Source organism: Pituophis catenifer, unplaced genomic scaffold (assembly GCF_029215685.1).
Source record: "Pituophis catenifer annectens isolate HBS135680 unplaced genomic scaffold, rPitCat1.0.hap2 SCAF_1, whole genome shotgun sequence".
NCBI lineage: Eukaryota > Metazoa > Chordata > Lepidosauria > Squamata > Colubridae > Pituophis > Pituophis catenifer.
Window position 1 is genome coordinate 5,805,572 of NW_027256881.1, and position 22,945 is coordinate 5,828,516.

At 41.8% G+C, this 22,945-nt stretch overlaps 1 protein-coding gene across 1 annotated transcript; it reads right to left on the bottom strand.

The window, feature by feature from the left end:
* On the bottom strand, window positions 1-21,674 carry DYNLL2 (dynein light chain LC8-type 2). Its single transcript, XM_070932020.1, has 3 exons — window positions 21,308-21,674; window positions 10,063-10,201; window positions 1-2,293 (listed from the first exon to the last, which is right to left on the bottom strand). Exons 2-3 carry the CDS (start codon window positions 10,192-10,194, stop codon window positions 2,156-2,158), a joined length of 270 nt encoding a protein of 89 aa, XP_070788121.1. The 5' UTR covers window positions 10,195-10,201; window positions 21,308-21,674; the 3' UTR covers window positions 1-2,155.
* Window positions 21,675-22,945: the final 1,271 nt, after the last annotated feature.

The window sequence follows — 22,945 nt, forward strand, 5'->3', positions numbered from 1 at the left end:
TTCTTAAATGTGTCAATTCGATTTTAATGTTTTTGAAAAATAAAAAGGGTTAGTCTGAGCAACTGCGGTTAGGATGGAAAGGATTTAATGTTTCTCGCCCTCCATGACTTAAATTGAGCTTATTCACAGTTAGACTCATGCACAGAATTAAAGAAACAAGACAAATCTTCTCATCTTTATTTCCAATGAAGGGCGGTGTTTTCTGTAGGACCCCAGGCACTTACTTTGCCACTGCCTCCCTGCCTCTTGGATGGGAAAAAAAAGTATCGGTAAACATTCAACACAACAGCCGTTCCAACTTTTTAACATTTGTTTTGTTTCAGGAAACAGTTTCTACAGAGCCTGTGGCCCACGGCCCACAGTGCAGGTTTTTCCTTTTGATTTGGATCTGTCCGGTTCTTTCAGACACAGCCCTCTTCCCCTATAAATGAGGGGTGACTGCCCTATTTCTCTAACCAATAACCTTTGGGTATCGAATGGGAAGACAGGGGCCGTATTTTCACATTTCATCCCATGGGGCTTTTTTTTTTTCAAAAGGCAATTAATTGGACTTTTTTTTTCCTTGAAGACGTTTCGCTTGTCATCCAAGAAGCTTCTTGAGTTCTTGGATGAGAAGGGAAAGATTTTCGAAGGAAAAAGAACTAAGAAAGTCCACTTGCCTTTTGAAAAAGCAACTTTGGGACCACCATGGCCTGGATGACCAAGAATCTCCATGAATCCAGGAGTTAAAAGTGCTCCTTCAATAAACGTCTTGCTTCTTCTTCGCTCCTTTGTTTTTAAGAGAACTCTTTTCCCTCTCCACCCACCCAAGTAGAATTTCTATAGGCTCTTTGAACTGCGAAAAGCAACCAGAGATGTTAAAGCTATCACTGCATTTCGTATGGAACCTTTGCAAAAAGAAAAAAAAAAAAAAGAACAATCCCATTTTATTTTATTTTTATTGTTGCAACAGAACTTAGAAGTATTCCTGTACAACCATAGACTAAGGAAGCTAAGAAAGCCCAGAAACGACCTTTTCTTGCACGTTCAGGAGCTGGTTAGGGTACAGAGCTGCTCCTGTTGACCCCTCCTTTTGTTGGGTCAAAAGGGGACCAGAATAGAAAGCCAACAGAAGAGAGACTGGGGTTCAGCCTCTAAGATGATGGTCTATCCATCTTTACTGGAGACATTTAAAGCACAGCAACATTTAAGCCACTGATTTCGGACAGGATCTTCCCTGCACAACGAGAGGACGTGAGCTACAATAAGGCAATACTGTACGGACTCAAAAAACAGGGGCATAGAAAATCCTGATCACAACCATTGGGCATCACGACAGAATCTTGGACACACAAGAGTAGACATCTTTCATTTGAAAAATGCTTTGGAAATGCCGATAACAGACCAGGCCAGCCGATTCTGGAGGGTGGAGTGGGGGTGTCTGTCTCCTCAAAGAGGATATCACGCATTTTGCAAATCCGTATCAGCTTTGTTTTGCTCAATTTGTGTTGGGAGGCAGCACGGGCGAGTCCAAGAAAAGCAAAGAAAACTGGGCCAAGACAACACACAGATACACGCGCACACCCAGGGCTGCCTCCAATCACTTTTAAGGCGACTTCATGGGACAATAGTGCCATTTTGGGAAGAGGAAGCTTTTGACAGGAATTTAAAAATAATTTAGTTAACTTTGACGACAGATTCTACACCTAACAAGAGTTTTTATTTTTTTCTTTCCTCTGCTAGGGTTAGACCTCCAGCCTTCTGCAAGAAAGTTAAACCCAAAGATTTGTTTTGTGGAATTGAAGTTTCTTATTTTATTGTATTATTTCATTTCATTTCTTCTTCTCACTTAAAGGCCATTGTTGAAGCATTTTACAGTTCTCCTAGTGCAAAAGAACAGAAAAAATAAGAAGCAGGAACATAAAAGGGGGAAAAAAAAGATAAAAGAAGAGGAGGAAGAGGGGATAATACACTGCCTTTCTTCTCCTAGGCAATCCCCCCAAAACAGAGAAAGAAATGAGAATTGTAGGTATTTTTTACGGCAACATATACACATTAAATATAGTATCGAGTCCATGCAGTGGCGCAGCCATGGTTAAAGAGCTGGAGCCTGTCTTTAGTGCTACAGTCCATGTTCCTCACCAGCCGTGACCCCCACAGGCGCTGGCCTGAACCCCTAGCCGGATTTGAAGAGAAGAATCGCCACTTGGCCCAAGTAGAAGTAAATGAAGTGCTTCGTCTCATGCGTTACATAGCTACCGAAGTTCCTGCCCACGATGCAGTGCCAGGTGGGGTTGTATTTCTTGTCAAATTCCTGAGGAAATAAGCAAAAGCGGGAAGGAAAGGTGAAAATCGGCGGTTTGTTCAGAGAGCATTTTCAGACATGCACTCAAGTCTCGGCTTGTAAAGGGAGAAAAGAAGGTGACATGAGCGTCTGGAGTTGGAAAAGAAAACGAGGCCTGCCGTGAAATTTCCCAAACGCCATCACTCTGCTAAACAAATAATTCCCCTCAACACTGTCAAACTATTTACTAAGTCTTCACTATTATTAATCTTCTCATCGTTCCTATCACCCATCTCCTCCCACGTATGACTGTATGACTGTAACCTTGTTGCTTGTATCCTTATGATTTATATTGTTTCCTAATATGATTTGATTGCTTATTTGTAGCCTATGACTATCATTAAGTGTTGTACCTTATGATTCTTGACGAATATATCTTATCTTTTTACGTACATTGAGCGCAGTACATTATGCACTGAAGACAAATTCCTTGTGTGTCCAATCACATTTGGCCAATAAAGAATTCTATTCTATTCTATTCTATTCTATTCTATTCTATTCTATTCTATTCTATTCTATTCTATTCTATTCTACTCTAATGTAAAAAAGGGCCATGGCTTTGACTGCAGGGTGGAGGCCACCATCTTGAATTTCTGGACCAGCCCTGAGCAATTGGGGGGGGGGGGGTGTCAAAAAAGTCAAAATGGCAGCTGTATAAGGGAAACTGCCCCTTCATTGATCTATCAGACTCTTACCAAAAACTCAGTTACAGTAGATGGTCTCCATAAATTGCCAATTGCTTTCAATTTTTTATCCCTGTGGTTTTCTTGACAAAAATACAAGGGGAAAAAATGTAACGCTGTGGGCCTTCTGTAGACTGAATTGATCCTTTTGCTATTGTCCCTAAAGTGATCATTGGCCTCTGGTTATCTTTCACCACAGGAGTGTTTCACAACTTTGGCAGCTTTAAACTGTGTGGATTTCAACTCCCAGAATTCCCCAGACCAGGTTGAGAAACAATGCTCTATACCAGTGTTTCTCAACCTGGACCACTTTTAAGATGTGTGACCTTCAACTCCCAGAATTCCCCAGCACAGCAAAGCTGACTGGGGAATTCTGGGAGTTGAAGTCTACACATCTTAAAGTGGCCAAGGTTAAGAAACACTACTCTATACAGTTAGCTGTCCAACCTTGTTAACTTTTAAGACTTGGGGACTTTAACGCCCAGAATTCCCCAGCCAGCATGGCTGGCTGAAGAATTCCTTCAAATATTCTTGGCTACAACTACCTTGATCCCTTGCCCTGGGAATACAGGTAGTCCTCAACTTACAACAGGTTCATTTAGTGACTGTTTGAAGTCACCAGGGCACTGAAAAAAGTGACTTATGATGCTTACACAACCATTACAGCATACCATGGTCATATGACCAAAATTCGGAAGTTTGGCAACTGGTTCATATTTATGACGGTTGCAGTGTCCCAGAATGATGCAAAATCACTTTTGCACCCTTCTGACAAGCAAGACAATGGGGAAGCTAGATTCACTTAACAACCATGTTACTAACTTAATCATGATTTATTTAAAACTGCAGCTAAGTGGCAAGAAAAGGTTGCAAAACTCATTTAACAGATGTCTCGCTTAGCAACATAAAATTTTGGGCTCAATAGTGGTGGCAAGTCAAGGACTACTTGTATGGGGTAGGCTAAGGGAAGGTGGGAACCTCAAAGACTTAATATCCAGCTGTCTGCCTCTGATCATTTCAATGATTTTTCAAAAATAAAATCTCTCTCTCCATGGCCTATAAACTGCATCATACATGAAGCGAAGCATACCTATTAAGTCGTGAACATGTATTTTTTAGACAGTCCTTGACTTGTGACCATTTGAAGTTCCAATGGGCCTCTCAAGGGGTATAAATAATCTGGTTCCAAAGTTGCAATGCACCCCTGCCCCAAGGTCATATGACTGCATTTTGGGCACTCAGCAACTGGCCCGCATATACAACCTTTTGCAGTGTCCCATGGTCATATCAACATTTTGCAATTTATTTATTTATTTATTTGGAAGCTTTTACTTCCAGTTTTCAGCAAATCTAGCCCATATGAAACAATTAGTTCACTTCACGACCGCATATGGTTGCAGGTTCCATTGCAAGTTAAGTTAACTGCTCTTTTGAGTTCTAGATTAAGGAGATATTCCTCCTCCTTTCCGAATTGGCATCTACCACGTTTTCTCAGGAAATTTACATCCATTTTCCATTTAACGCATCAATGTTTTCCAATCTACAGGTTTCCATAATGGAAGAATGGTTGGTGAAGTTAATGGAACTGTCCTAGATGGTGAAACTATTTTAATTAAAGAAAAGATGTTATCTACCTTTGTTTCTACACGAAGGTTACTTTGGGGCTTTTTGCTTGAAACGGAAATGAAATGTTTAATGTTGGGATGTGATGATTAAAGAGTTTAGAACTACAGAAATACTGTGTACTCAGGGTGGATAAAAATCAATGATTTTTAAAAAAAAAAATTAAAAAAAATCGGATTTTTTTTATTTAAATCGGATTTTTTTTTATTTTTATCGAATTTATTTTAATTAAAAAACTTTTGGGGTAAAAGTCTATCGTAAGATAGTTTTCTATTTAAGATACATAAATAATTTAGTTTATTCAGCATGAAACGTAGCTTAGTTATGTAGCATGAAGCTGTATATTCTGCAACACTGGGACTATCGGTGATTCAGCAGTGGGGTCAAAGGAGAAGCAGAGATGATAGTTCCTCTTTAAAAATTATGATTTAAATCGAGTTGATTTAAATCAAACCTTTTTACTAGTGATTTAAATCATGATTTAAATTGTGATTTAAATCAACTCTATTTAAATCAAATCCACCCTGTGTGTACTGTTGAATTTTGGAGCAAAAGGTTAATGTTTATTTGTAATTGTGTTGAAGGAGGTCAAAAGTGATTCTTTTACTACTGCAATTTTAAATTTAAATTTTACATTTTTTTATAATTTACAATTACAAACTACAATTTGAAACAGTACTTCTGCTTCTCCTTGAAATAATATGAATGACTATCCACTGATAGACTCCTAGAGAGACTCCTAGAGAGGTTCTGGAGGCTGGGGACAGCAAAAATGTCACTTCCTCTCCCACCGGGAGTTGGGAAATGGGCCCTTTCAGCCTCCATAGGGCCTCCAAGGGAGTGGGAAAGGCTGTTTTCGCCCTTCCCAGATAAATAGAGAGGATCTGGAACCAGGTAAGAAAGAAAAACGGGCCTACCAGGCCATCATGTGCCAGGAGCGTGGGGGAGGGGGGTTGCACGCGCATGCGGGTGGGCACGTGCGCGCACGTCCCTCCCCCACCCCCCCCTCCTGGCACGCGATGGCAAAAAGGTTAGCCATCACTGCCCTATACCATTCCAGGCAAGTGGCTGTCCAGTTTCTTCTTAAAACAGCGGTCCACAATCCCTGGTCCATGGACTGGCATTGGGCCATGGCATGCTAGAAACCAGGCCGCACAAACAAGCGCAATCCCATCCGCGGGATGCAGACAGCATGCAAAACCATGCCCCCTCCAGTCCATGAAAAAAACTCTCTTCACGGAACCGGTCCTTGATGCCCAAAAGGTTGGGGACTGCTATTTTAAAAGCCTCCAGTGATAGAGCACCCACAACTTCTGGAGTCAAGCCATTCCGCTGAATAGTTGTTCCCATTATTAGGTAATTTCTCCTTAGTTCTAGGCTGCTTCTCTGCTTGATTAGTTTCCATCCATTATTTCTTGTCTTGGCTTGTGGTGCTTTGAAGGGTTGACCTCCTTTGTGACAGTCCCTCAAATATTGGAAGGCTGCTATCATGTCACCCCCAATCCTGCGGTTCGAATCCCTAGCGCCGCGTAACTGAGTGAGCTCCCGTTACTTGTCCCAGCTTCTGCCAACCTAGCAGTTCAAAAGCACGTAAAAAATGCCAGTAGAAAAATGGGGACCCCCTTGGTGGGAAGGTAACAACGTTCCGTGCGCCTTTGGCGTTTAGTCATGCCGGCCACATGACCACGGAGACGTCTTTGGTCAGCGCTGGCTCTTTGGCTTAGAAATGGAGATGAGTACTGCCCCCTAGAGTCGGGAACGACTAGCACATATGTGCAAAGGGGAACCGTTACCTTCAATGAATGTGTAAAGAGTACGGAGTGGGGTAGTGATGCCAATTCAGCAGGACAATCTGACAAGCATAACATGACCCAGTAACAATTGCATTTTAAAATTTATATTAAAAGTTTGCCCAAAAAAAACCCCTCCTATGCAAAAAAGTGCAGTGCCAATTTGTTTAGCAATCTCGGGGCTGCAAAAATGAGGTCTAAGTAAGGTAAGATTCTCTATCCCTCTAATAAAGAGAAGAGAAGCTGGCTACATCTCCTTGATGTATTGAAATTTAAAGGTACACTTTTACTTTTCAAAGGTCGAAAATTAGTCTGATGTATAAACAGATCTATGCCCTAATACTGGTAGCAATTATTATTTAGAAGGACTCTACTGAGCGAACCCTTCCAGCATACTGTTTCTGCTGTCCAGGGTGGATAAAAATCAATGATTTTTTTAAAAAAAATCAAAAAAATCAGATTTTTTTGATTTAAATTGGATTTTTTTTAATTTAAATTGGATTTTTTTTAATTTTTATCGAATTTATTTTAATAAACTTTTGGGGTAAAAATCTATCGTAAGATAGTTTTCTATTTAAGATACATAAATAATGTAGTTTATTCAGCATGAAATGGAGCTTAGTTACGTAGCATGAGGCTGTATATTCTGCAACACTAGGACTATTGGTGAGTCAACAGTGGGTCAAAGGAGTAGCAGAGATGACAGCTGCTCTTTAAAAATTATGATTTAAATCGAGTTGATTTAAATCAAGCCTTTTTACTAGTGATTTAAATTGTGATTTAAATCAACTCGATTTAAATCAAATCCACCCTGCTGCTGTCTAAAAGGATTGGCAGCTTTAAGGATTTAAACATTGAAAGAGAAGGCCTCAAATTCATAATACAAAGACCTAAATTCCTTTTGTAGCAAACATCTGACACTTTGGCAATGACAGAGCAAACATCCGACACTTTACATTTTGAATCGGGAGTCATAAACATCTTTTATTTAGGCACAATTTCCCCATGCATGGGAAAATTGTTACATATACAAGTGTTATAAAATAGACACACCACATAGAGTGGGGCCTCTTCCTTTTAATAAGGCATTATGCTCATTGGAAAAAAAAAATACATATGATCCATGGGTTCATAAATGTGTGCCTGGTTTCAATTTGACATGTTGCCTGAACGCAAACACAGTGATTTAGAAGAGATTATTTGTAGCTCAGGGTTGAAACTCTGGAGGTCCTTGGTGCTCTTGGAGTTTGGCTGTTTTCTTGGGGATGTTTCAGGACCACACTGGATAACATTATCAGTGCTGATGAATAACCTAGTTTGGCAATGATTCATCTGCAAGGAAACAACCAAGCTCAAAGAGCACCTGGGATCCCACTGTGATGATTTTTTGGTTTAATGTATGTGTTAAGCAGTGACTCAGTTCTGTGTGCAACTATCATAAATTTATGCTGGTTGCCAAGCACCTTAATTGTGATCATGTGACTGTGGGGAATGCTGTGATGGTTGATAGGTGCAAGGATTGGTTGTATGTTACTTTTTTCAGTGCCGCTGTAACTTCAAATGGTCAGTAAATGAATGGTCTTAAGTCAAGGATCACCTGTATTTACTAATACCTGGCTTTTCCACATTTAGAAAAGAATAGAATAACAGAGTTGGAAGGGACCTTGGAGGTCTTCTAGTCCAACCCCCTGCTTAGGCAGGAAACCCTCAGACAAATGGTTATCCAACATCTTCTTTAAAACTTCCAGTGTTGGAACATTCACAACTTCTGGAGGCAAGTTGTTCCACTGATTAATTGTTCTGTCAGGAAATTTCTCCTTAGTTCTAAGGTTGCTTCTCTCCTTGATTAGTTTCCACCCATTGCTTCTTGTCCTGCCCTCAGGTGATTTGGAGAATAGCTTGACTCCCTCTTCTTTGTGGCAGACATCTCTTTCTTTGAGATATTGGAAGACTGCTATCATGTCTCCCTTAGTCCTTCTTTTCATTAAACTAGATATACCCAATTCCTACAATCGTTCTTCCTATGTTTTAGCCTCCAGTCCCCTAATTATCTTTGTTGCTCTTCTCTGCACTCTTTTTAGAGTCTCAACATCTTTTTTTTTTTTACATCGTGGCAACCAAAACTGAATGCAGTATTCCAAGTGTGGCCTTACCAAGGTATTATAAAGTGGTATTAACACTTCATGTGATCTTGCCCTTCTAATCCCTGTTTATGCAGCCTAGAACTGTGTTGGCTTTTTTAGCAGCTTTGCATCGCCAGTTATTTTTCCCTCACATCCTGAAACCCAAATCTTCTTAATCTACTTAATTTAATTTATAATTTTAATTCATAAAACTAATTAGTTTATAGAATTTTATAAATTAATTTATAACAATTTAATGAAGTAAATTAAATCTACTTAAACCATCCAGAGATTCTGAATCTGCAGAGATAGGCAGCTGAGTTAACTGCACCTAATCTTAACTCTGTTCCCCAATCCATTAAGCGCACTCAACTCTTCCAAAAAGTTTTTATTGTTAACAACTCTTGCAAATCAGTTTGGATCTGGTTCCCGTAGAAAGTATCACTTTAAACAAATCCCCACTTAATGTTTATTTTGTCTAACTGAATTTAAAAAAAATAAATAATTGGAAGCAGAACACAATATTAAGCCTTCCAATTCAGAGAGTTACTCAGACAAAACATGTATGTTCTGTCCCTGGGTTACAGGCCAGGAGAAAACTGCAATCAAGAGTGCACACAGAATTTAGACAGGCCAATTATACTGCCTTGTTTCGGTATAGTCATTACCCGAAATTGCAATAAGTTTTTTTCAGTGTTGGTTTAACTATTTTGTATTAAGATACTAATTGTGGTTTATGACTGTTTTTCAAACTTGGCAACTATTGAGATGCTTTGGATTTCAACTCCCAAAATTCCCCAGCCAGCAAATGCTGGTTGACTATGATTCCTTGCTTAAGGAAACTAGTCTGTGATGGGCAAACTTCCCTTCTATAATCATCGGACAGAATCTTCTAAATCAAATACAGCAGTTACAGAAGAGCTGTAACTGCTTTTAAAATTCATTTGAAGTTTTTCCAGAAATACCGTTTTCCCCAAAATAAGACATCCCCTGGTAATAAACCCAATCGGGCTTTTGAGCGCATGGCAATAAGGCCAAGCACTTATTTCAGGGTAGATGACATCACGTCATCAGATGTGCTATGCTGGCTGGAGAATTCTGGGAGTTGAAGTCCACAAGTCTTAAAGTTGCCAAGGTTGGAGACCCCTGGACTAGTCAATACGAAATGCTTGCATCTACCGCTGTTCGTTTTAAACTGCATTGTTTAAACTTTTAAGATACCTTTGGCCTGGATGATTGAGTTTTCATTGACATATGACATGCTTCCTATTTTCAGCAAAACTTGCCCCATTGCCAATGAATTTGTTTAATAACCAAAGCAATTTGCTTAACGCAACTGCCAAAAAGCACATTGTAAAATTGGGTCAGTCGCGTGGATGACTCACTTTACAACTGTTCACAACTTACAACCATTAACAGGCAGGCTCTATTAGGGTCACAGGTCAAGGACTACATGTAGGGCTATACAATCCAATCCAATCCCACCCCAACCCCCTTGCTCTTCGCAAACAGAAACATACCTTCTTGATGTATGCTGCAATATCCTTCTCTATATTGTATTTCTCCATGGCCTGCGTAGCACAATCGACAGCATCCTGCTGCATGTCCTCGGACATGTCAGCATTTTTGATCACAGCCTTTCTGTCAGACATGATGGACCTGTGGGAAGACCAAGTCAGAGTTAAATTTATCCCAGGTGTCATTTTCAAGAAAGCACCCAAAACTCTGCAGCCTTGCTTTATTATCTGTTGAAGGTAAGGATGGATAAGTACAGGTAATTCTACAGAGGAAGCAGGAAGTTACACTGGTCATTAACTACAGCTATTCTATAAAGGAAGCAGGAAATTCCATCTCTCTGAAAGAATATCCATCACTCTTAGATGTTACTGGGGAATTCAACCCCACTAAACACAGGACTATTTCTCACAAGCGCACAGGCATCTTCACAAATTTAACAAGTCACTAATCCACCTAGAATGAGCAAGGAAGGTCACAAGTCATAATCACTATGTGTCTCAATGACTATGGTAATGAGTACAGCAAAAAAAGATCCCCAAAGGTGGGGAATGGAAGGATTCATACTCCTTGCAGACAGCTGGTCATTTGCATTCTTTTAGTGAGTCATTAAGACCACCTGGAGATTTATCTGTGTCTTCAGGGTCACCTGAGTGGTACAAATGAGTGAGGCGCCTTCTTGGAACTGCTGAAAGGACCGTGTTGTAGACTGGAGATAGATGATGTCATCTCTCTCCCCCTCTGTTGAGAGAGGGCTGACATAGATGGCTTCTTTGACCCCTCCCCCTTTCAAACCAGAAGTCTTCTCTGTCCAAAATGTGGACTTTGCTGTCCCCAAAAGAGTGGCCTTTGTCTTTGAAATGCAGATGGACTGCTGAACTTTGTCCTAATGGGTTTGTTCAACCAAATGACCAGCTGTATGCAAGGAATATAAATCCTTCCATTCCCCACCATCCAGTCAGAGCTGAAGATGTTTCTTGGATGAGAAGCGAAACATCTTCTAAGAAAAACCAGGAAGTCCAGTTGCCTCCTGAAAAAAGCACCTTTGGGATAACCACGACCTGGATGGGTCCCCAGAGATAAGGAGAATCCAAGACCTTAGTGCCTTCCGCCGTGCCCTTAAAACCCACTTTTTCCAGCAAGCCGGGCTGGCTTAAGAAGAAATTTTAAATGTTTTAATTGGTTTGTATTTTTAATTTTGGGCCAAATTTATATATATTTTAATTGTTTTTTAATATTTGTATTTTATGTTTTTTTTAATTCTGGCTGTACACCGCCCTGAGTCCTCAGGGAGAAGGGCGGTATATAAATTTAAAATAAATAAATAAATAAATAAATAAATGACTGAGACTCTCCATAGACATACAGCAAAAAAGTGTGTAGAATAGGATGTGGTCACATGATTACTCACTTAATGCCCATGCTTAATGAATTCCTAGTTCAGTTGTAAACTGAAGACTACCTGTACTTTAGATCAGGGGCCTCCAACCTTGGCAACTTTAAGACTTGTGGACTTCAATTCCCAGAGTTCCTCAACCAGCTTAAAGTTGCCAAGGTTGGAGACCCCCGCTTTAGATTAACTGTGGTGAGTCCTCCTGTTGAAATTCTCACCTGTTATGTCTATCTAGGAATTCTGGGAACTCATCTGAATGGTTATATTGTTCATATCGACCATATTAAAACCAAATTACATTATGCCATGATGTGTGAACCAGTTCATTATGGATGAACAAACCACAATTAATTCATACTTAATATTGATTCATACTAATGTATTGGTAATTCAAGGGAGGGGGGATGGCTTAATCAGTAATATGGTTTTGGCTTAGCATGTACATAAACTGAGTCACTGTGGTTGTAAATCTAGAGGAGGCTTAATCCAATGTGCCAACTCAGCACTTCAAGGATCAACAGTTGAAACAAACTTAAAATTTCACTGCAGAGAGAAATCTCCAATTCGACACCACGGCTAGCCTGTTGGGACCTATCAGACGATTTGCAAAAAGATTGTCAAGAAAACCAAGCAGATACTTATTCAGCCTGAAATCCATGCAATGCTTATTTATGTTAAGTATCTGAAATAAGCAATATCAAATAATACATGCATCGTAACGTCTCTATGCAAATGTTAACATGAGGCACATCTGATGCAAGTTGTGTCCATTTACATGGTGACACGTGTTGGCTTTAACTTCCCTTGCAAGTAATTATGGTGGCTCTCAGGTTAGAAGAAAGGCCAGGAAATGTTGCATATAAATAAAAAAAAGTTTGCTGCACTGCCCGGAGACACACACATACACAGAACTATGCCTCCCTTTTATCAATTCTATCTTTCAGCCAGAGCTATTAATATCTGAAGTAAGTCAGGTTGTGATATGCAAAGACTTAAGACTTGTCCAAACTATTGTCCTGCTTGGAGGACAATTTGTCCTGCTTGGAGACCCCATACTAGTTAGACAATTATTCTATTATTCTATTCTAATAACTCTTATTATTCTGTGTTCAAGTTGACCTACAAGCACGAGTTAAGCAATAAAAAAAATTGCTCACATATCCAGTCACATATTAGTAATTATAGCTAGTCCTCCACTTAATTAGGGTTAGAGTTTCCATTGCTAAACAAGGCATGTGAGGACTCCTTGGTAGTCTCTAAGCTTGGCTGCTTTCTTGCAGATGTTTCATTACCCAACTAGGTAACATCATCAAGTTTGGGTAAGGAAACGTCTGCAAGAAAACAACCAAGCTCAGAGAGCTTCAAGGACCTCTCATTTCAACCCTGAGCTACAAATATTCTCTTTTATTGGTTGTTTAATGAATCATGCAAATAGTTTTAAGAAAATCCAGCTTCCTCCATTGACTTTGCTAGTCCGAAGTCAGCTGGGAAGGATTGTACATGGCAACCGCATGACCTGGAATGCTGCAACCATCATAAATAGACAGTGACCCGAATTTTGATCACATGACCACAGGGATGGTATAACAGTCATAAGTGGGAGAATCCGCTGTAACTGTTTTCAATGTTGTAACTTCAATGGTTATAAGGCAAGCATTACACCCAAGCATTAAACCCTCAAAATGCAGACTGGTAAGACTAGCAAGTCTCACTTTACCCTAGAATTGTGTATGCTCTGTAAAATAACATTTACCATAAAGTAGCAAATATATTATTACCCCAAAACACTAGAATGCTAGTGAAACACCCCCAAGGGACGGCAAGGACTACTCCTGAGGCTGAAAAGACTGCTGGCCGCTATCCCTAAACATGATTTACCATAGTTTTAGAATGAGAGCGAGGTGGCGCAGTGGTTAAGAGTGCAGTATTGCAGCTACTTCAGCTGACTGCTAGTTCAGCAGATCAAATCTCACCAGCTCAAGGATGACTCAGCCTTCCATCCTTCCGTGGTGGGTAAAATGAGGACCCAGATTGTTGGGGGCAATATGCTATTTAGTATACTGTCTTTGGTGTAAGCCACCCATAGTCCCCGGAGAGTGGGCGGCATAGAAATATGACTAATAATAATAATAATAATAATAATAATAATAATAATAATAATAATAATAATGCTATTCAAATCCAACCACTGTGATCTCTAAAGAATTATTTATCGTCTTGTGATAAATGCAGCTTATGAACTGAACCGCAAAACGTCGTTCTGCACAGCTGAACTCAATTTTCTACAAAGCTGATATATGTTTTAAGAATCAATTTTTCGCCCCTTTCTAGTTTGTAAACACTTTTAAGATGACTGTTTCTCTATCAACCCTTTCATCTAAATTCCTATCTAGTTCAGAAGCCAGAAGCCCTGTCTACTCCAACATTTTCCTTTTATGTCCACCTCCTCTTAACAGATCTCCACTCATCCAATTCCATTTAGTGGTTTGTTCATTTATTTCCTGCCTTTATTACTTTTATAAATAACTCAAAGTGGCGAACATACCCAACTCATTTTCCTGTTTTCCCCACCACCACAACTCTTTGGTTGGGCTGAGTGTGTGTGTGACAGAAGTCACAGTATCTTGCTTTCTAGCCTGGTGCCTTAACCATTAGACCAGATTGGTATATCTTTACTAAGGTATTGTTGAAACAGAACAATGGCTATGCCCATTCCCTAGTGAATATGGGGAAACAGGAGGAGGGAGCACTATGTAGGAAGTCCTGAGCCCTGAATTAAAGGCAGGATATTTATGACTTGTGGGACATGGTGGCTCAGTGGCTAAGATGCTCAGCTTGTCGATTGAAAGGTTGGCAGTTCAGCGGTTCGACTCCCTAGTGCCGCGTAACGGGGTGAGCTCCCGTTACTTGTCCCAGCTTCTGCCAACCTAGCAGTTCGAAAGCACGTCAAAAATGCAAGTAGAAAAATAGGGACCACCTTGGTAGGAAGGTAACGGCGTTCCGTGCGCCTTTGGCGTTGAGTCATGCCGGCCACATGACCACGGAGACGTCTTTGGACAGTGCTGGCTCTTCGGCTTTGAAACAGAGATGAGCACTGCCCCCTAGAGTCAGGAACAACTAGCACATATGTGTGAGGGGAACCTTTACCATATATATATATATATATATATATATATATATATATATATATATATATATATATATATATGTAATGCCAGCACTTTGCTTCAAACCTCCAGGCCATGAATTTATATTCTTCATGAAATCTGAGCTTAAAAGATGTACCAATGAAAGACAAATATTTTCCCATTTACTCTTATTTCTATTTCCCTCTGCAGCACAAAATACAAATAAAAGCTGCTTGGGGCAGAGATCTTCCTACTTCTTACCTTTCAATGGATAAAGCAAAGTGCTAATGCACTGCATAAACTAACAGGACTTGATGTTCAGCTGCTTACAAGGATGGTGAGGCATGTTGTGTGTGAAATTTCACCAGCATTTACTAAAAAGCTAGAGTTCCAAAGGCTTAAGTTGCATAGCTATTGCCTATTGAAATAACTTGGTAGTGTACAAAATTTGTTCCTGAGTAGCTGTTAAAGAGACATCAATAGTTATGTATCTACACTTATTAAAACAGTGGCTTTCTAGTCAGCTGCCTAAGCAGCAGACATGGGGAAGGATTTGATCCATGGAATTGGTAATTTCTCCCTTGTCCAACACAATGACATTACAGCTTTTAAAAGGAAACTAGATTCGGGGTCTTCAAACTTGGCGAGATTAAGACTTGTGGACTTCAATTCCCATAATTCCTCAGCCAGCATGGTATGGATGAAGAATTCTGGGAGTTGAAACTCACAAGTCTTAAAGGTTGCCAAGTCTCAAGGCCGTGAATGAGATGGTAGCTTCATGAGGGACGTTTCCTACTTACGGTATTCTCAACACAACGACAGATGAAGAATTCCCATCAAAAGAGGAAGCAGAAGTTAAGCAAAAGATTTGTAAATAAATTACTGGTCCACACGATATCAATATTCTCTGCTAGTTATGGCACACACCTTGTGTCCTATAGGCCAGATCTAAGTATTTTATGGCGTGTGGGCCACATCCGGGCTGCAGCATTGGCGGCAGTGAATGGGGTGTCAGCAGACTTGGCAGTGAGGGAGCAGTAAAGCATCAGGGGTGGGTTGGGACAGCAGTGGTAGTGGGCAGGGCAGCATCGGGGTTGGCCCACCACAACAGTCCCAGTTTCTCATGTGGCCCCTTGGAAAAATTAATTGCCCACCCCTGCTCTATGCTATGCTTACAGAGGAAGTAATTATGAATTTGTATTGAATGGTGGCAAGCAACTCCACCAAACTACAGTTCTCAGAATTCTTAGTGAAAGCCATGCCCATTTAGACCGTTTAAACATGCTCTAAACCAGGGGTCTCCAACCGTGGCAACTTTAAGACTTGCGGACTTCAACTCCCAAAATTCCTCAGCCAGCAAAACAAAGCTGGCTGAGGAATTCTGGGAGTTGAAGTCCGCAAGTCTTAAAGTTGCCACGGTTGGAGACCCCTGATCTAAACCACATATTCAACGGGCAAGTAAAGCCAAAAGCCACAGAAGTAACTCCCTAGTTTTCTAACCAAAGAAAAATAGCACAAATTCCAACACCCTCTTATGTAGATTACTGGTCTCTTCCAGATGTATGGGAACTTATTGTCCCATCACAGCTGGAGAATAGCATTTCTAGAGAAGATGCCACAGCACTTGTCTCTCTCAAGGCCATTTTATAGTATTAAGATACAACAGCTGTCTCTATACACTAAACTTTTTTTCTTTCTTCTTGCATCCATACTACCACCGTTAAAATATGCAGCCAGTTTGATTTTGGGATTAAGTGTTAAATCACCAGGTTAGAAACCAGCTTTGAGTTTGAGTTTCACCTTAGGTATGAAAGCTGACTTGGTGACTTTGGGCCAATCACCAGGAGAAAGTGAGTTCTAGTTCCATTTTAGGCATGAAAGCCAAGCTAGGTAACTTTGGGCCAATCACCAGGAGACAGTGAATTCTAGTCCCACCTTAGGCATGAAAGCCGGCTGGGTGACTTTGGACTAGTCTTTCTAAGCCCTACCCACCTCAAGAGGGTTGTTGTGGGGAAAATAGGACTATTAGATAGGTTTGCTACCTTGAGTAGTTTATAAAAGTAATAAAAGGCAAGATAAAAATAATATAAGTCTCTTTTCAGCAGTGTGATTTTAGTCCCACTCAAAAATCAAGAGGGGAGTGGGAGATAAGTCCACATCAAAAGTTCAGCCAGTTTTTCCCTCATTTCAGTGGCACAATTTGAGTGGCCTTTAAAGGGTGGAAATGGGACTAGGGTGTCTCCAAAAAGCATTCTGCCCTTGTTACCCATTCACCTTTCTGGGAGATCACCTTTAATTCTCCAATAATATGAAGAGAAAATTGCCTGTTATTTGTCCTCTAGGTACGTGGGTCAGTTCTGCCATGGCACAATACCTTAACACAACCATTATGGATGATACCAGTTTGTGTCAGCAGTGCAATGTCCTTTTTACAGTCCCTGAAGATCAGCTGCTGAATTTTAGCAGCAGCTCATTAATAAAGCATGTTTTATCTCCCCTTTAATGATCAATAGTACAATTGAGTAAGGTTTTCAATAGGTTTAATGGAACCATCTTATTTTTTTTTAAAAAGCAACATGCTAATTTGCAAAGCAGCTATAAATATCTGCCACTCCCTTGTAGTAAATAAAGGAAAAAAGACTTTTTTCCTGGAAAAAAAATTCCCCACTGGATTGCCAATTATGGCTTAGTGCAGAGTTACTCAGCCCTACAAATATATGTTTTCTGTTAAAGAACAGAATCAAACTGGCTAAGAGGATCCATGTTCTGGCCTGCAATTTTCCTAAACTACAAATATACAAAATGATTTGTCAAGTAAAAGAGTGGCAGTGTTTCTAATGGGAGCACACACTAGCACTTCCCCGTTCTGCGGAGCGCGCTGTCCCTTGAAAGCAAGTCTCACTAGCCTTTTAATCCCATTACAAAGTCACTTGGCACTCTGGAACTATCCAGGAATGGCCCGTTTCAATGTTTTTACCACCCACCCACCGCCAGATACCCAGTTCTTTCTGTCAGGCAATGGAAGCCAGTATGCTGAGAATGAGAGGCCCTTTGTGGAAGACACAGCAAATTCTAAGCAAATTTCACATTTTGGCAGGGACCCCAAAAAAGGATCTGAAGCCATGAAATAGAGCTATTCAAGAAGAGGGGAGAGGGGCCCATTGCATTAACAGCCACGCCAAGGTTCTAATTCTCCAAAATGTTAAGATTCCATTTCAAGGTTGAATTTTTGCATTTGCACATCATGCATTTGGCATTTTCATGAGTTTTTTTTTTTTTTTTAAAGAGCTATTTTTTTCAGTAGATGTTGTTTGGCCTCATTTTTCAGCTATTTTACCCAGTAGGCTCAACAGAGAGCCTTCTCACAGGAAAGGTTTACTAACAGTAAAAAAGCATTCCATAAAATGAGCACCCTTAACCATAAAATGGGAAATTCCCAACATGCTACAGTATTTCAATACTACAGGCAGTCCTTGACTTACAACTATTTGTTTAGCAGCTGAAGTCGCAACAGCACTGAAATTAATTTACAGCTAATCCTCACACTTACGACCATCTCAGCACCCTGGACAGGTGCTCTGCAACCTGCATGGTATTTACAATGGTTGCAGCATCCTGGGATCATGTGATTACCATTTGGGACCTCCTTTCCTTCCTAGCCAGCTTCCAACAAGCCAAGTCAATGAGGGAAACCCACTTCCCTTATCAACTGCATGATTGACTTATCTGAAGGTTCCTTTAAAAATCGTGACAAGTCAAAAAAAAAAAAAAACATGACTCACTTAACAATCTCCTCACATAGCAACAGAAATGTTGGTCCCAATGGTTGTTGTAAATTGAGGAGTACCTTTAATCCCCAGGCTCTCATTGGCCAGTTCAACAAGCAAATCTGAAGGTAGCAGGTGTTCTCCCATGCTAGACAGGAGAGTTATAAATGGGGAGTAATTATCCATCACCTGGTACATTCCAACATACATTCTACCTCTAAACTTCAGCTGTTATTCTTTGGGGGGAAAATAAGCATTATGTTGGCTTATTCCAGCTCAAAACCAGGTTGGACAAGCAGTTCCCTCTTCTGAGATACCCACATAAATATGTTCACCAGCGTTAGCCATTATGACTTTAAAGCAAGATCAAGTTATCCATCTAAGGCTCATCTGTGATCTAAAACTGGATCAAGAGAGAAATTTATTTATTTATTTTGGCCATTTTCATCCGCTTCCTGCCAAGATTACACCACCAAAATTGGACAAGGTGCACCCATCACAATGAGGATTATCAGCAGGCAAATCCTTCCATATGGACGTGCTTATTACAGAACCTGGATTTCAGTTTCCAGGATCCACACCCAGCAGCCACCGCTGAACGGGGCGGCAGCTGCTGAAGCATCCAATACCTGAAGCGCCCCAAGATTGGAGAAGGCTGACACAGCACAATAATATGTGCAGTCACTGCCATCTGTGCAAAAAAAAAAAAAAGAAAGAAAGAAAGCAGAGGAAGGAGACAACCAGGGGTTGTTTCGAACTCCCACCACCAAAAAGAGGGTGAAGATGAGATCGTCTGTTCTTTTGATAAGATGATCTTGAGACAACTCCTCCTTCCCAATAACAGGGATGAGCTATTAATCAGGATCCCCTTTGCACCCTAGAGAAGAAACCGGTGGCCATTATAGTCCTAATTATAACCACAAGTGCTATTTAAAAGATGATGTATCCTATAAGGAAAAGATTCCTCCCCACCCCCTCTAAAAGTTACTTGGGAGAGGTACATTGTACTATTATCCATGTATCCTTGTGCAGGTTGCAGTCACTCATTTTGGGAGGGGGGGAGACCTTTCTCACCCTTTTAGACAACTCAGACACTTATGGGGCTGCACAAAAGGAAGTTCCCTCACTTGCGGCTTTTTTTGGGGGGGGATATATTTGAATGTTCCAATGCCCCCCTTCTTTTCTTGGATACAGTCCAAGAGAAACTCCACCTGCAGGCTAGGAGAAGACAGTTCTGGCTGATGATAAAACCCTGGCCAAAAAAAAGAAAGAAAGAAAAGCCACCCCCTCCCATTTCAAAGCCACTGACTCTAGAAGAATCCAGCAGCTTGGCTTCCTCACTCAAGTGTCCACGGGGATAAAGGCATTGGGTTGCAAAGGAGAAACAAGGTTAAAAGCTGGCAAACCGAGAACCCGCCATCCCTCAGCCACATATACACACACACCATCATTTCAGGTCATGTTACTCTACCTTTTCCCACATGACAAGGCAATTTTCTGTGACCACCTCTATGGATTTTCTCTCTCTCTTTTTTTAATCTGCCCTTCGATATTATGAAAGCCAGACATTCTTATCAAACCTTCCGCCTTGCAAGGAGAAACCTGCCCTGCTAGATTTTCTCCCTGACCCCCCCCCCCCAAAAAAGTCCCAAAGCTGATTAAACTGTTTACCACCCTCCCACAAAAAAGGGGGAGGGGGAATCTAAGATTCCTCTAACAGGCCAACGGGAAGGTTGGAGGAAGCCCAGGAGAATGCAGATCAGAATGGACAGGATTCAGATCAGTGGTACCCATCCATCCATACCCCCCCCATGCAGTGGAAAAGCGGGGTGGGGTGGGGGGTGGGGGTCAGAGAAAAGTCAGAAAAGGACCGGTCTTCCCTCATAACATCCATTATGTTGTAGCTTGGACTGAAGAGGTTTTTAGAGTTTGGGGGTTTCAATATAACTTATATACGTACATTATGTATTTTATAATTTTAACTTGTTTTATTGTTGTGAGCCGCCCTGAGTCTTCGGAGATAGGGCGGCATATAAATTTTATTAATAAATAATAAATTAATTAATTAATAAAGTCACAGACTTATGGGCCAAGGTGGGTCCAAACTGACAGGTAGATTTAAGACTACAGGTATATTAAAAAGGACAGAGTGTGAGAATCCAAGCATCAAAGCCAGGAGAGTTGCAAGGTAGGTGGGTGGGTGTAGCAGGACTTGCGGGCTTCCCCCTCCTTCCCACAAAAAGAGCCTCTACTACTACCCCCAACCCTGCAGAGACCACCCAAAGCGCAACGACCCCCCCCCCACATATCTCCCCAGGTAAGCCCAAGTGGATGAGGAGCGGCAAGCTTTGGAAGCCCCCGGGGGAGGCGGGCGTCGGCTGCACCCCCCCCCCCGGGAAAGAGAGTCGCCTCCTTTACTTTGGTGGGGGGGGCGGGAAGCTCCATTTCCCAGCAACCATCCCCAAGTTACGGAGGAGGAGGGGGCTTTTAAGGGTGGGGGGGGCAAGCGAGGGGCGTGGACCAAAACAAAACGCGCGCAGAGCGCAGTTAAAAAACCCCGCCGGCATCTCCCAGCCAAGGATGGAATAGAATAGAATAGCAATTTTTGTTATTGGCCAAGTGTGATTGGACACACAAGGAATTTGTCTTTGGTGCAAATGTGCATAGAAAGACAAGATACGTTCGTCAAGAATCATAAGGTACAACATTTAACGAGGGTCACAGGAGCATCGCTTTGAAGCTGCACCCCCCCCCCCAGCACCATCCCAGGGCTAAATTCCTCTCCCACCTTCCTCTCAACCCGATCCTCTCCTCCTTAGTCTCCATGCAAACGCCATGCATGCATGCATGCATTGTAAAGATGCCCGGGGGAGTCCCCCGAGTTGCTCACACACACACACACACACATATACAAACATACAAGCCGGCCGCCTCCTCCCACCCACCCCCACCCCCAGCTTACCCTTCAACAGTGGTTCGCCTGGGAAACCCGCGTCAACGACGACGGCAGCCCCTTGGCCGGCGTCCCTTCCCTGCAACGGCAGCAAGGTTTGCAAAGGCGCCCCCGCGCCTCTCTCCACCACCTCCCACCGGCTTCCTGGCTTCTCCGGCCCTCCGGGTGCCAAACGGGAGCAGCGCAGCGGCCGGCCAGCCCGAGCCAAGGAGGCGTCTCTCTCTCTCTCTCTCTCTCTCGCTCGCTTGCAACAGCGCGCTGGCGGCGGCAATGGAAGAAAGGGGAGGGGGGGTGGCTCGCAGCACAGCAGCAGCAGCAGCGTCGACGCCCTCCGCTCCTTTCCCCCAGCAAGCCTCCTCTGGCGAGCTGCCCTCTCTTTCCCCCCCACCCCCCACCACAAGCGCTGAAATAGCCGTCCCACCCCTTGCAGTGGCTCAGCCACGCCGCGCCCCGATTGGTTGCCGCAAAGCCTCGTCCCACGGCGACGTAGCATTCTCCGCTCGCTCTTCTCGGCCTACATCTTGTTTCGTCCCATAATGCCACGAGGAAATTGCAGAACCGATTCGGGAGGGGAGGGTGGGGGGATAGGAGAGAGAGAGGGAGAGAGGGAGGGGTGGGGTTGGGTTTGGAGCGTGCAAGCCGGGTGGGTTGCCTTGTGTGCTGTACGAAAAGCCGGGTGCAATTGATTGATTGATTGATTATTTGTATTATATGTATTTTATTTGGCTGTTCACCGCCCTGAGTCCTTCGGGAGTAGGGCGGGATATAAATTCAATTAATATAATATAATATAATATAATATAATATAATATAATATAATATAATATAATATAATATAATATAATATAATATAATATAATATAATATAATATAATATAAATTTATTTATTTATTTATTTTTGGCCAGCCAAGGAAACTAGGTGCTTAGTTAAATTTTGCAATATTTTTTTTTTGCAAAAATCAAAACTGGGATCAACCCAGTTTTATCTTTTTTGGGGGGGGGTGGAGTGGGGTGCGGGAAGTGATCTCTCTGATTCTTTAAAACCGCTGCAGGCGTGCATCCTCACCCCCCACCCCCCAGGCAGGATTGCAACAGGTACAGTTTAGCTTTCCACCACCACCACCAGCAACCCCGGTTGCATCGCCGGAGAGGGTTTAAAAAAAAAAGGGGGGGAGGACCTGTTGCGTTGATGAGCGGTTGCAAAAGCCCCCCATCCGGAGACGGAGATTGCAAAAAATAGAAATAAAATAGAATATAAAAATCAAAAGCTAAGGATCCTGTACAAGCGGCTTTTTCTTTTTCTTTTTTTTATGATTACGTGATGTACGGTGTGTAATCTTGAACGCCTATTTTATTTAGGAGGACGGAGCCCAGTGTAACTCGGTTAGGGAATTAAAAAGCGCTGGAATTCGAACTACAGGTTAACTGAGATTCATGGGGGGGGGGGGAAACAACAACAAGCCATGATTTGGATGAGGGATAAAGTTAGGCGAGTTTGTAAAGAGAGGGGGAACGTGGGAGAATGGATTGAAAGGGTGTTTGTGCCAGCTTTTCTTTTCTGCGTTGAAGAAATGTGCACTTTTCCCATCGTTATGAATGTATTGGGAAATTATTAGTATTTTTACTCGACCATTTTAAAGTTAAAT